The sequence below is a fragment of the Neovison vison genome, chromosome 13, assembly GCF_020171115.1.
Source record: "Neovison vison isolate M4711 chromosome 13, ASM_NN_V1, whole genome shotgun sequence".
NCBI lineage: Eukaryota > Metazoa > Chordata > Mammalia > Carnivora > Mustelidae > Neogale > Neogale vison.
Window position 1 is genome coordinate 30,696,815 of NC_058103.1, and position 13,170 is coordinate 30,709,984.

At 51.8% G+C, this 13,170-nt stretch overlaps 1 protein-coding gene across 2 annotated transcripts in view; it reads left to right on the forward strand.

The window, feature by feature from the left end:
• The first annotated feature begins 689 nt into the window (after window positions 1-689).
• Window positions 690-13,170, forward strand: part of SLC24A4 (solute carrier family 24 member 4) — a 173,699-nt gene continuing 161,218 nt past the window's right edge. For both annotated transcript variants that reach the window (XM_044230999.1, XM_044231000.1), the window contains exons 1-2: window positions 690-819; window positions 2,723-2,833. In XM_044230999.1, the coding sequence (XP_044086934.1) occupies window positions 690-819; window positions 2,723-2,833 (241 nt within the window). The remainder of the gene's footprint in view (window positions 820-2,722; window positions 2,834-13,170) is intronic.

A 13,170-nucleotide genomic window follows, 5' to 3' on the forward strand; every position in this document is an offset into this window, starting at 1 on the left:
GCGGGAGGCGCCACGGCCTCGCAGACGCAGGCGCCGGCAGCCGGAGAGAAAGTTCCCGGGGAGAGCTCGCCCCCGGGAGGGCTGACGTCGAGGCCCTTGGAGCCGCGAGGGTCGCAGGTCCCGTGGGGGCCAGCCTGCCTTCTCCCCGCGCGCGCCGGGCCGCCCGGGCTTGGCTCGCCGGGAAGCAGGGGAGCGGTGCTGTTGGGCGGCCGCCGCCAAACTTGGAGGGGGAGAATGCTGCGAGTGGGAGCGGCGGCTCGGGGCGTGGGGGCGCACTGAGTGCTCCCCGCGGGCGCCCCCGGAAACTGCTGCCAGGGCTGCGGACGGACGAGCGCGCAGAGGCTGAGCGGGCAGGTAGCGGCTCCGGCGCCGGGACTGCGCCAGCCCTCCGAGCTAGGGCCGCCAGCGCCACCGTGCCGGCGTTGCCTCCTCGCCCCGGAGCCATGGTGCGCGGAGCGCGCGCGTCGCGCGCGGGACTCTGAGCTCGGGCTGCGCCGTACGCCCCCACGTCCCTTCCCCGGGCCTTTCCCTGCCGACCTTGCCCGCGGGCCATGAAGCTTTGGCCGGGAGCCTCTCGCCTCTGAGCGTCGCGTCGCCCGCTCCAGTCCCAGCGCCCCTCCGCCGCAGCTAGCACTCCGGCCGCCGAAGCTCCCCATCCTCTCCCAGGGACGGCGCCCAGGCGCTCCAGGATGGCCCTCCGCGGGTCGCTCCGGCCGCGCAAAGTTCGCAGGAGGCGAGAGATGCTGCCGCAGCAAGTTGGCTTCGTGTGCGCGGTGCTGGCCCTGGTGTGCTGTGCGTCCGGCCTCCTTGGCAGCTTGGGTAGGTGTCAGTGCGGGCCCGCCCCGGGAGTTGAGGGGCTTCGGCTGGGAAGCCGCCGGGTAGCTCCGAGATGTCTCCCCTTCCTTCCCCGTCAGACTGGTCCCAAGGGTTCATCCAGCCAGGTCCCCTCCCCAGCGGGCAGGTAGAGCGCACCCGGGAGGGACGACATCGACGCTTCGAGCTGTGGCGCTCGTTTCCCTGAGCTGCGCGCGGCCCCTGGGGGCTCAGGACGCGGCTGCAGGTCTGTGTTACCAAGATGAAAGCCTGAACATCGGGCCCCTCCATGCCAGAGTTCTGTCCCCAGAGTGTGTGGGGGAACGGGCGGCGCAGAGGCGGGGTGCAGGTGTGAATTCTCGTAGCCTGGGTCGGATCGAACTGAGTGGTCCGCTTTCCAATTTTGCGGAGTCGAGACTTGGTGCGCCGCGTTTCTAGAAAACCCAGGTACCGAGGCTGGGAACTGGTCTCAGTCTTCCCCTCGCCCCTGCCAAAGGAGTGTCCTGGGTGTCCGGATGCATCCTCTCCAAACCCTAAAAACGCCCGGGGGCCAGACCCCTCGGGAGGTTGCTGCCAGGTTTCAGCATCGCTGAACTGCTCTTAATCCCCAAGGTAGGAGAGCTCTGGTGTCTGGAACCACAATTCACACTCCTTCATCCAAGACCCAGGGATTTGGGAGTCCCTTAGGATATGCAGATTTGAGGTGGAGAGAGAAAGAAACTTAGGGGAAAAATCTGTTTGGGGGTGGAGTGGGGGATGTGAGCCCATGTGGAATGTGCAGAAGACCTTCACTTGGCTAACACTCCCATTTTTAGCTGGACACTGTGGACCTTTTACTTCTTCACATTTAAAAAAATGGAAGAAATCCAGGCGATTTAGCAATCTGGACATGGAAATAAAGCAGGGGGTGACTTTCTGAGCAATTAGGGACAATCTGAAGATTTTTTGTGTGTGTTGATAAAATCAGGTGGAACTTGATTCAACTCTTAAAAATAAAGCTAACTGCATTTCAAGACCCCAACTTGTGATTTGAGGCTAGAAGGTCAAAGCATGGCTCTTTAAAACAGAAACCCAGAAAGGTTATTTGAACATCTTAACCTGGAGTTTTGCAACTGGGCAAGCCAGGGTATTTTTTCCCCTCAGTTACACACCAGAAATAACAAAATACTTAGAGGCTCTTCAGTGTCAGCATTACAGAAGAGGTATTATTACCCAGCAGAAGCTGTGTGCACATCAAGAGGGGTAAATGAATACTGTGAAGCTCTTAAAGGGAGACTCGTTCGTATTGGCTGGATCAGGAGTTATTAGGAGTTGAACTGTGTGCGGTCATTGGCATCCACATCTCTGCTCTCCCTCGTTGCTCTGTGGCCCTTGGACCAGCAGAATTAGCATCACCTGGGAGCTTGTGAGGACGGAATCCCAGGCCCCAGCCCAGACCTACTGAAACAGAATCTGCATTTTGACAAGGTCCCCAGGTGATTTCTGTGCACATTCAAGGGTGAGAAGCTCTGGGCCTCACCGTCAGCTTTCTCCAACTATTCGCTGAGCTGATAACCATCTATATGTAGTGCCCTGGGGGCAGGGACATCAGAGCATGTTTACTGGACAAGAACTTCATGGTGACCTATCTAAACCCTTGTTGTACCTGTGAGGGGCTGAGCGCACTTGGCCAAGGTCATGGGCTGATGCATCTGGGACTAGAAACAATGGACCAGATCGAGGAAATCAATCACTGTGTGTGAAGCAGGTGATACTGTGCTTCCAATCATTGCATCGCTCCCAACAGGTGGCTCTGAATCGTCACACAGGGCTGTTGGCTGGGGTAGCCAGATACAGAAGTGTAAGGTCATTAGAAGAATGCAGGCACTGTATGGCCCTAATGGTATTTGTGACTTATTTCCCAATACAGGGCATAAAACAGCTTCTGCTAGCCAACGGGTTCTGCCAGACACATGGAGAAGTAGAAAGCTGATGGCATCCGTGAATGGGACTCAGACAGCAAAGAATTGCACAGATCCTGGTAAGAAATCGATCCCCCCCCACTCCTTGCCTCAAGGCATTTGGCCTAGAGATGCTGTGTCTGTGGACATTACAGCCAGAGCTGAGAAAGGTGGTTTGATGAACCTGAGTGGGGAAGGATAGCTGTAAGGCGTAGACAGGTAACTCACAGGCATTAATCAGTTGTGCTGCTAAGCAACTCAAGTACTTTCTTTACCCAGCAACGGAAAAGGTCACATTGGTGAGTTTTAAAATTTCATTTTTTTGTTCTCACAATGCTCCTTAAGGCTCCACCTTTCCTCCTGCTGTCTTGATTTGGCTCGTCTGGGTGTCTGTTTTCTTTCCTTTTTGGTCACGGTCTCCATCTGATGGAACTTGAGGGACAGCAAGCCCAGCTGCTTTCACAGATGGCCCTTTGGGATGACCCAACCACCAGGGTCACAACAGGTCAGGGTACCTGCAGAGGTAGGGTGCTGGGGAGTTCGAGGGTCCTCTCTCTGCCATGGGAGTTCCCAGAATGGATTCTGCTTGCCATGGGAGGTGACCTTGCTCTTCCCCTTCAGAATTCGCTAAGAGGATTGGAGGCTGTAGGGACCCAGAGATGACCTCTTATCTGTAGAAGATTCTCAGGACTGTGTCAGGGAGCGGCGAGGCAAATGGAAGCTGCCCAGGCCTTAGGGCAGTCCTAGACTGGAGCTCTGATCCCAGCACCTGGAGGTCTTTGTGGGAAGGATCCAGTGGGAGGAAGCATTCAGAAAGCCCCTGAGAACTTTGAGGTTTTACTGTAGATGGGTACCACTTGGCTCTTCTACTGCATTGCCTAGCAAGTCACAGCGTCTTTCTGGGTCTGTTTTCCCACCTGTGGAATGGGCAGAATAGTACTTCCTCTTCTGGGGTTTTTGGGGGAAGTCTGCTAAGGCCCTGTATGGGGCTGGGTGTGAATGGGTTTGGAAACCCCAGTTTTGATGGCCTTCTTCACTTGTGTTCATAGGCGAGTCTTCTCAGCATTCTGTAGGTCAGGAGACCTCCAGGGGAAGACATGAGCTGCTCAAAGTCATTGTCTTGTAAGTGGTGAAGCACTGGAACCGCAGCCTGTGTGATTAAATGTTTGGTTGGTTCTGCAGGCGTAAGGAGGACAGGGCTCTCCCTCAAAGCTTGTCTGCCACACCATCAACTCCCCCTGCCCTCAGGATGCCTTCTGAGAAGGCCTTGTGGGACATGGAGGGTAGGTGAGTCCAGGCTGGCAGAGAAGCTGCCGGATTCCTTTTGAACTTGGACCATCTGTTCCCGAGAGACTCCTGGTGAGTGACCTGATAGGCAGTGTGCTCACCCCGTCCTTTAACCTCCCTCGGACACCTTTTGTTACTGGAAGTGGTGGAGGCATGGCTGGACTGACGGGACCTGTGCAAGGCCAGAGGCTGACATTGGGTTCCATGACCCCAGAGGATCAGCACCATCTGGGGTGGGGGCTCTGGGGATGCTTTGCTACACTGGGTCAAGAATCTGGGGTAGTGTAGCTTTGGTTTCTGGCTCACTGGTGCCCTCACCTTAGGCAGGCCCTGCCTTCCTCCTGTAACTGCTCTCACCTGCAGTCTGGCCGCATTGGCTTAGGGCCCTGTTTCTTGGGATAAATTCTTGTGTGCTCCCTCGTTGTCCCATATTGTCAGTGCATTTTCTCATCAAAAATTATCCCACTGACTGTGGAGCAGTCAGTCCTATTGGGCAGAAAGACCTGGCCTTGTCCCCTTACAGAGAGGGAAACAGAGGGAAATTTGCACTATCTTTAGCAATAGTGAACACTTAAATTATGTTTTTTTTTTAAATTTTTTGAAGATTATTCATTAGAGAGCATGCGTGAGAGAGCATAAGCAGGGAGGAGGGGAGAGGGAGAAGCAGACTCCCCACTGAGCAGGGAACCAGATGAAAGGGGTCCATCCCAGGTCCTTGAGGTCATGACCTGAGCCGAAGGCAGGCCCATCACGGACTGAGCCACCCGGGTGTCTCTGGGTTAGGGTTTCTGTCAACTGTTTCGGGATAGGGCCCTGCCTATAGAAGGAACTCCCTAAAGTTGGGTCGAATGATGGAATGAAAGTGCATTTTGAATATGAAGCACTTTTATCCTTTCAGTGTTTTTGCAAAGAAAAGGGATGTGGGGCTCAGAAGTTCAGTGACTCCCCAGGACCTCTTGGCAGGCAGGTTCATCCCTGGTTCACCCGGGTCCAGCTCCCACAGCCTCCCCACTTTGTTGCACCTGCCCTAGCCTTCCTTCCCGCCCGGGCGGGGCTAAGACCCGACTCCCTTCCAACCATCTGGTCCTTGGGCCCCCTTTCCAGTTTACAAGCATGTACACAGTGCACACTTGCTGTTGTGCCTCCTGCCCTGTGGTGGGCACGTGGTGGCAGCAGCGGGTAAGGGGGGTGAGTATAAACCAGCATGAGAGATGGCCCTTGTCATCAAGTAGCTTACAGTTATGGAGAAGCCTAGCTCCTGATGCAGGGAAAACTTGATGAGGAAGGAGGATGGCAGAGGTCCCGTAGTCAACAGCCCCTGGGGGCCACCTCAGGGGCTCAGAGGAGGGTGACTGGGGTCTGGTGCACTCTGTGGGGTCTTGGGGTTTAGGAGAGGCAGGCCTCAATGGCAAAGATGGAAAACTTCCCCAGAGTGGGTTTAGTGAAAAGGGGAAATTTATGGGGTCAGTCACCAAAGGTGTGAGACCGAAGTTAAGTGTCATGACTCAGTTTCCCTCTGTCTCTGGCCTCCGAAGTCCCCCAGTGTGGGAAGGTTACCACGCTCTCCACAGTTCCAGCTTTCTGGCCTCCCAGACCTCAGAATGTGTGCCAATGGCTGAGAAGCTTCTGGAGGAATTCCAAAGTCCTGTTGGCTTGGGACCCATGCCTGCCCCCTCTCAGCTACTTGCTGGTGCTGGGGGAGGGCTGGGTGTGGGCCGGCTGAGACCTGAGTCTCAGGTTTTACCTCTGGAAGGTGCCGGCACTTGGTTCTTTCTCACTGTTCACCTAGAGAGTCCCGTCCTAGGGTTGCTGCTTCAGTAAATGTGGACCAGAGCTTCCTCCCACTTAGAGTTTCGGGGTGGGACGGAGGGTGACCCCCACTGGCTGTCCTTTTCTTTACATGGGTCAAGGAGTTGCCCATGAAGAACCGTAGGTGGTTTCTTATGTCCTCTCAGGGTTCTGCTCTGTATCCGTCCCACCTGAGGGTCCCCGGTCCTGGTCTAGTAGATGAGGTCTTCAAGGGACGTGAGAAGATGGAGCTTTAAGAATTTCCTGGGGTGTCAGAGCACTGCGGCCTGAAGTGCCCCCATCCCCTGCCACAGTCAGCATTCAAGTCCATTCATGTTTCTATAAGAACATCTGGGGTGGAGACTGTGTCTTATTTTCTGTAGCCTCTGACTATTCCTCCTCTCCCGTGAGAGGAATGGCTTCTCCTGTGGAAACCTGTGGGACACCTTGTGCTCGTCATCCCGGAAGGCTCAGTGTGGAAAATGGGCTCTCCGCTCTGCCTGGGGTCCCATCCCCAGGTCTTGCTGGTTGGTGTTCCCATCCCGTGCTCTGTGTTGTAGCTTAAGGGCCTCCCCCATCACGTTGTCCTCTGTGTTGATGGCCTGTATCACCATCTAAAGTCACTGGCTTGTCACCCGTTCCCCTTGAGGGCTCCCTCGCTCACTGCCCAGAAGAGTGATTCCCTAACCCTGCCCACAGCTTTCAGTCAGGGAAGAGCTTCCAAAATGCCCAGGCCCCAGCCCTGGAGTGGCTGATGTCACTGGTCTGGGCTGGGGCCCAGGAATCTGTACTTCTTAAGAGCTCCCAGGTGAGTCCAGATGAAGCCAGGGGTGATGCTCGCTGGGCGAGAGTCCTGCTGTCCAGGGTGGCTGGCGTCACCTGGCAGCTTGCTAGGAATGCAGAGTGTCAGGCCCACCCCAGGCCTTCTGCCTCAGAATCACCCTAAACAGATCCCGGGGCGACGCACGTGCAACCACACGCAGAGAAGCACCGGGCTGCCAGGCTGCCTGACCCTTTGGAGGACCCCACTAGGCATCTGGGTGTCGAACAAAGGCTAAGACTTGGTGTGACACAGAGATTTTCTTGAAAACCAGTTTGGGGGCGTTTTTGAATATAGAGAAACTTTTAAAAAAAATCTCTGTTTTTGACTACTGAGGTCTGTGGGAAAGTCGTTAATTTATCTTCCCGTCCCAGAGATCTAGGTCTCTAGGATTTAGATTTTTATTTCCTGGTCTGTGAGGAGCAAGCACTACAAGGCAGAAGTGGGTCCCTCCACGCGAAATGAATGAAACAGTGAGAGGCTGCGAGCTTGAGTCTTTGGGATTGGTGTCCGCTCAGGCCGCCATAACAAAATACTAGAGATGGTGGGGGGGGGGTCTTAAATGACAGACCCATATTTCTCACAGTTCTGGAGGCTGAGGGGTCTGGGAGGTGGTTGCTGGTTGGCAGATGTCTCCCCGCCTCATTGTGTGCTCACCGGGTAGAGAGAGCAAGAGGCTCTGAGCTCTGGTTTCTCTTCCCCTTCTCACGAGGGCACAATTCCCATCATGGGGACACCCACCCTCATGATCCCCTTCCAAACCTAATGACCTCTCCAAGGCCGCACCTCCAGGTCCCACCACCTTAGGAGAGGAAGGCTTCCACACAGGAATTTGGGGGAGACACAAACCTTCAGGAACTGAAGAGTTTCTGTGCACCTCTGGTGGTGGCCCCTAGGATGTAGGGAGGCCACCGGGGGAGGAACAGGGGAGTTTGCAGGTGACAAACCACTGGAGGCTCTGAAAAATGCAGATGCTGGGGCCCAGCTCTGAGCTGTGAGATCAGAGCTGGTGGTGAGCACATTGTGGAGCCAACTTTGGGGGCTTCTGGGAACCAAGCTGTTTCCCTGCGCCTACCCACCCCCCCAAGTCCTTCCAAGATGCTTGTCATTGGCACATCCCACAGGGCCTTCTCTGATCACCCAACCCACAGTAGCCTTCTGGTCACTGGTTCTCTCCTTCTAGCTCTGGGCAGGCACAGTTGTGCATGGTTCTAGTGTTGGTTTACGTCCCAACTAGAAGATAAAAGGTGAGCGGTGTTTGCTTCTTAAACCAGCGTCTGCTTCGCTTTCTCCTTCTAGGGTAGTGAAGGGGGCGGTGATTGCCTGAACCTCAGAGGGTTGTTAGAAATAAATGAGTCAATACCCGTGAAGCCCTTACACACGTGCTCAGACGTGAGCTTCTGTTTTCACTTTTTTTTTTCTTATCTGCTTACCCCAGACATGATACAAGGCCTCTGAATGGTAGGTGCTGGAAAACTATTTGTTACTTGAATTTTATGAGGACAAGGTAAGAAGTAAGCATCTTGCCAAATGTGGGTTTTTTCTCTCTCTCTTCTGGAAACAAATTTTTTGTTTTTTAATATTTTGAGGATTTGGATGTTGGAGGCTGGCCCACCTTGCAGAACATGCCGCTACATGGAAAAACTGTTAGTTGTTTTGGTTTGTTTTTTTCCCTCTTGACAATGAGGCATTACTTTACAGGTTGGCTGTGAAGCTGGGTGGCTACGCCTCCTCCTTCTCATGCTGCCTTTCCCCCCACTGAATCAGTGACCTGTCCTCCACGAAGCCACATTTCTTCATTTGGGTTCTCAAGCTCCTGTGCTCCTATTTGGAAAAAGAGAGGGGAGCTTGGCCCCCTCCCCCCACCCCCCATCGATGTTGGAGGGATTTGCTTTGTCACATTTTGTTTTCTGCTTTTCACATATGCCTTTGGAAATGCCTGCTGGCCATGTGTCTGCCTTTGCCCAGACGGCTTAAACAGCAGAAATGTCGCCGCTCACGGTTCCGGAGGCTGGTAGTCTAAGGTCACGGTCCCTGCCTGATCAGGTTCTGATGGGAACTCTTACTGGCCTGGGGACTCTGCCCTCATTTTGCTGTGTCCTCCTGTGGCCAGGAGGGAGGGCTAGTGAGAGTCAGCTTTCAGGGGTCCCTTCCTGTAAGGCCTCTGATCCCTTCAGACCAGAGCCCCATCTTCATGCCCTGGTCTAGCCCAGATGCCCTCCCAAAGACTTCACCTTCAAATAGCATTTCGGTGGGGCTTAGGACTTCAGCATAGGCATTCAGGGAGTCCACAGAAGGAAGGCTGGGAAGAGAAGGCTTCGGGGAGAGCGGGCGCTTCAGAGGGATCTGAAGATGGAGGTGGTTCCTAGTCTTTCAGGAGAGCAGAGGAGTGGATGTGGGCACTAGATGGAGCCTCTTCTGTGGTCAGCCTGGGTCTGATCTCCCGTCACCTTTTGTTCTGCACCAAGGCTGATACGCGGCCACAGTGGGAGGAGAGGGGGGAGGTGGAGGCAGCGGGGGGGCGGGCCGTGGCACAGGAGTTGGCGGGGAGGCTGGGTCCAGAGGAGATGAGGTTACTGAGCAGGTGGGTGCCTCAGTGGGTCTCTGTAGGTGCCCATGTGTGGGGAGCAGAGGTGCAGAAAGCATGAGAAAGCAGGGGTAGGAGGAGCGGACCTAGAGCTGCGAAAAGTACATGAGGAGGTGGGTGTGGAGGGGCGGTGCTCCCAGGGACACGATGCAGTGTCTCTGAACGGGTGTCTGTTTGCTGCTTCAGCAGGCTCAGGCTCCAGAGATAAGTGGCACATCGGAAGTTTTCAAGTCTTTATGTAAAAGCAAACCACAACTGGGAGAAGTGAGAATTGAACTTGCTACTGTGGGCAGTGAGCTCACTGTCTAGTTACGGTCCAGGAGTGTGTGTGTTGCGGGGTGGGGCAGTGTGTGGGGAGAGGAGTTTCAGCTCTAGGAGGGTGTTTTCTGGGTGGGACAACCTCCAGAATGCCAGGTGGCTTCTTGGGGAAAGTGCCACCAACCACCTTGGGACAGTGATAGATAAGCCTGCATGAGCCCCAAGCTGGATCCCAGAGGGAGGCCAAGGAAGATGGCAGCCTGTCATCTGTGGGATCGCTCTTTGCTTTTGGGTGGCTTTGCGGGGGTGAGGGGCAGGGGTGCTCTACAGGGGATCGCATAGCTTAGTGACCAGAGGTCTGGGTTCTAGTGTTGGCTTTACCTGCAGCAGCCAGCAAGGACTCCTCTTCCAGCAAGCACCGGCACTTTCTTGGAGAAGAGAATTCGACGTGGTGAAGGCAGGTGCGTGGGTGTGAGTCTCAGCTCACCCTGCCGGCCGGCTGTGTGACCTTGGGCCTGTTATATAAACTCTCTAAGCTGCAGGTTTTCTCTTTTGTAAATTGAGGATAGCAACAGTCCTTACCTGCCTCACCGGGCTGCTGCAGGACTGAAACCACATGATGTGTGGAGGTATTGAGTATGTAAGGTATACCTAGTACAGGAGCACTGGCGTTCGTTGCCATGGCTACCCCAAGCATACCCCATACTGGGTGCTGTGCTAAGTGCTTTCCCTGCTCCTCATAACAGCCCTTTAGGTGTGTGCTCTTAGTATCCTCATTTGGCAGATGAGGACAAGAGACCCAGAGAGAGTAAGTAATAGCCCAATGTCACCTGGGCAACAAGAAGAAAGGCCAGGGGTGTGTGTGTGTGTGTGTGTGTGTATGTACGTTTCATTAACAGACTACATTTTGGAGCAGTGTTAGGTTTACAGAAAAATTGAGTGGAAAATACAGTTCCTACATGAATCCCTCCCGCTCCAGCTTCCCCTATCTTACATTAATACGGTACAATTATTGCAATTGATAAGCCAGTATTGATATTGATATTAATTAACATCCATAATTTACATCAAAATTCGCTTTGTGTTATACTCTCAATGAGTTTTGATAAATGTACAATGACCTGTGTCTACCATTACAGTATCCTACAGAATGGTTTCACTGCCCTAAATGTTCTCTGTGGAGCCTTTGAACTTGAATGGCCTGAATTATGAGCCTATAGCTATCAATGGATGGGTGGAAAGAGACAACTTGGAGATGAGACCTCCCATTGTAACTTCTAGTCTCTGTCTGGGTACTCTACTCTCTGGGTACCCCTCTGAGAAATGGGAACTCCTGTTCATTGCAATAGCAAGCATCAGGGTGGGCCCTACTTCTTGGTCTGATTCTAATACAGATTTGTTTGCAATCAAAGCTCCCCCCGACCTTTTATTGAGAAATAATTGATGTATATCACTGTAAAAGTTTAAGGCTTCCGCATGATGGTCTGATCTGCATACATTGTGAAATGATTACTGTAGTACGTTCAGCTAACACCCATCTTCTACAGATAAATGAAAAGAAAATTTTTTTGTTCTTGGGATGAGCACACATAGGATTGACTCTTTCCCAGCCTTCTTGTAAGTCATGCAGCAGCGTTTGCTATAGTCCTCTTGTTGTACGCTCCATCTCTAGGACTCAATTCTCTAATAACTGGAAGTTTGTACCTTTTGACCACCTGTCTCTGCTATCTGCAGCCCCCACCCTCCACTTCTGGTAACCACAAGTCTGGTCTCTTTTTCTGTGAGTTGGATTGTCTCCTCCCCCTGGCTCTAAGTGGGATCATATGATATTTGAATATTCGACTTATTTCGTTTAGCACTGTGCCTTCAAGGTCCATCTACATTATCTCAAGTGGTAGGATTGCCTCCCTTTTTGGTGGCTGAATTATTTTCTGCCAGATATATTCCACATATATACCTATATGTACAATTCTTTATCCATTCAGCCGTGGACAGATGCCTAGGTTGTTTCCAGGTCTAGGCTATCGTGAATGGGCTGCTGTGAACATGGGGGCACAGCTACCTTTTTGAGTTAATGTTTTCATTTCCTGTGGATCTATTCCCAGAAGTGGGATTGCTGGATCATATGGGAGTACCATGTTTAATTTTCTGAGGATTCTCTGTACTGTTTTCCACAGTGGCTGCACCAGTTGCCTGGGTCCCCTTTCTCCACATCCTCACAGACACCTGTTACCTCTTGTCTTTTGGCTACTAGCCATTCTAACAGGTGTGAAATGGTCTCTCACTGTGGTTTTAATTTGCGTTTCCCCAATGACTAGTGATGTTAAGCGTCTTGTCATATACTTGCTGGGCTTTCGTTTACTTTCCTTGTAGAAATGTCATGTCTATTCAGGTCCTTTGTCCATTTTTCTCATTGGATTATTTTTTTTACTGTTGAGTTGTCTGAGTTCTTTAGGTATTTTTTTTCTTTATATATTTTTAAAATGTATTTTGGGTAGTAAACCCTTATGAGCGGTATAGTTTGCAAATATTATTTTTTCCATTCTGTAGATTGTCTTTTGACTTTGTTCATCGTTTCTTCGGCTGTGCTGAAGCTGTTTAGTTTGCTGTAGTCCCTCTCCTTTGTCTGCTTTTGTTGCTTGTGCTTTAGGTGTCCTATCCAAAAATATCATTGCCAAGACCCATGTCTACTCCTGTGTTTTCTTGGAACTTCATGGTTTTGGGTCATACCTTTAAAGTTTTTAATCCATTTTGATTTAATTTTTGTGAGTGGTGTAAGATTCAGGTCCAGTTTTGTCTGTTTACATATGAATATCCAATTATTCCCACCTTACTGAAGTGCTTTTTTTTTTTTTTCTCCACTATATGGTAAAAACTCCCATTTTATTTTGTTTTATTTTTTTTCCAATTTATTTATTTTCAGAAAAACAGTATTCATTATTTTTTCACCACACCCAGTGCTCCATGCAAGCTGTGCCCTCTATAATACCCACCACCTGGTACCCCAACCTCCCACCCCCCCGCCACTTCAAACCCCTCAGATTGTTTTTCAGAGTCCATAGTCTCTCATGGTTCACCTCCCCTTCCAATTTACCCAAAAGCACATACCCTCCCCAATGTCCATAACCCTACCCCCTTCTCCCAACCCCCCTCCCCCCAGCAACCCACAGTTTGTTTCGTGAGATTAAGAGTCACTTATGGTTTGTCTCCCTCCCTATCCCATCTTGTTTCATGGATTCTTCTCCTACCCACTTAAGCCCCCATGTTGCATCAGCACTTCCTCATATCAGGGAGATCATATGATAGTTGTCTTTCTCTGCTTGACTTATTTCGCTAAGCATGATACGCTCTAGTTCCATCCACGTTGTCGCAAATGGCAAGATTTCGTTTCTTTTGATGGCTGCATAGTATTCCATTGTGTATATATACCACATCTTCTTTATCCATTCATCTGTGGATGGACATCTAGGTTCTTTCCATAGTTTGGCTATTGTGGACATCACTACTATAAATATTCAGGTGCACATGCCCCTTCAGATCCCTACGTTTGTATCTTTAGGGTAAATACCCAGTAGTGCAATTGCTGGGTCATAGGGCAGTTCTATTTTCAACATTTTGAGGAACCTCCATGCTGTTTTCTAGAGTGGTTGCACCAGCTTGCATTCCTACCAACAGTG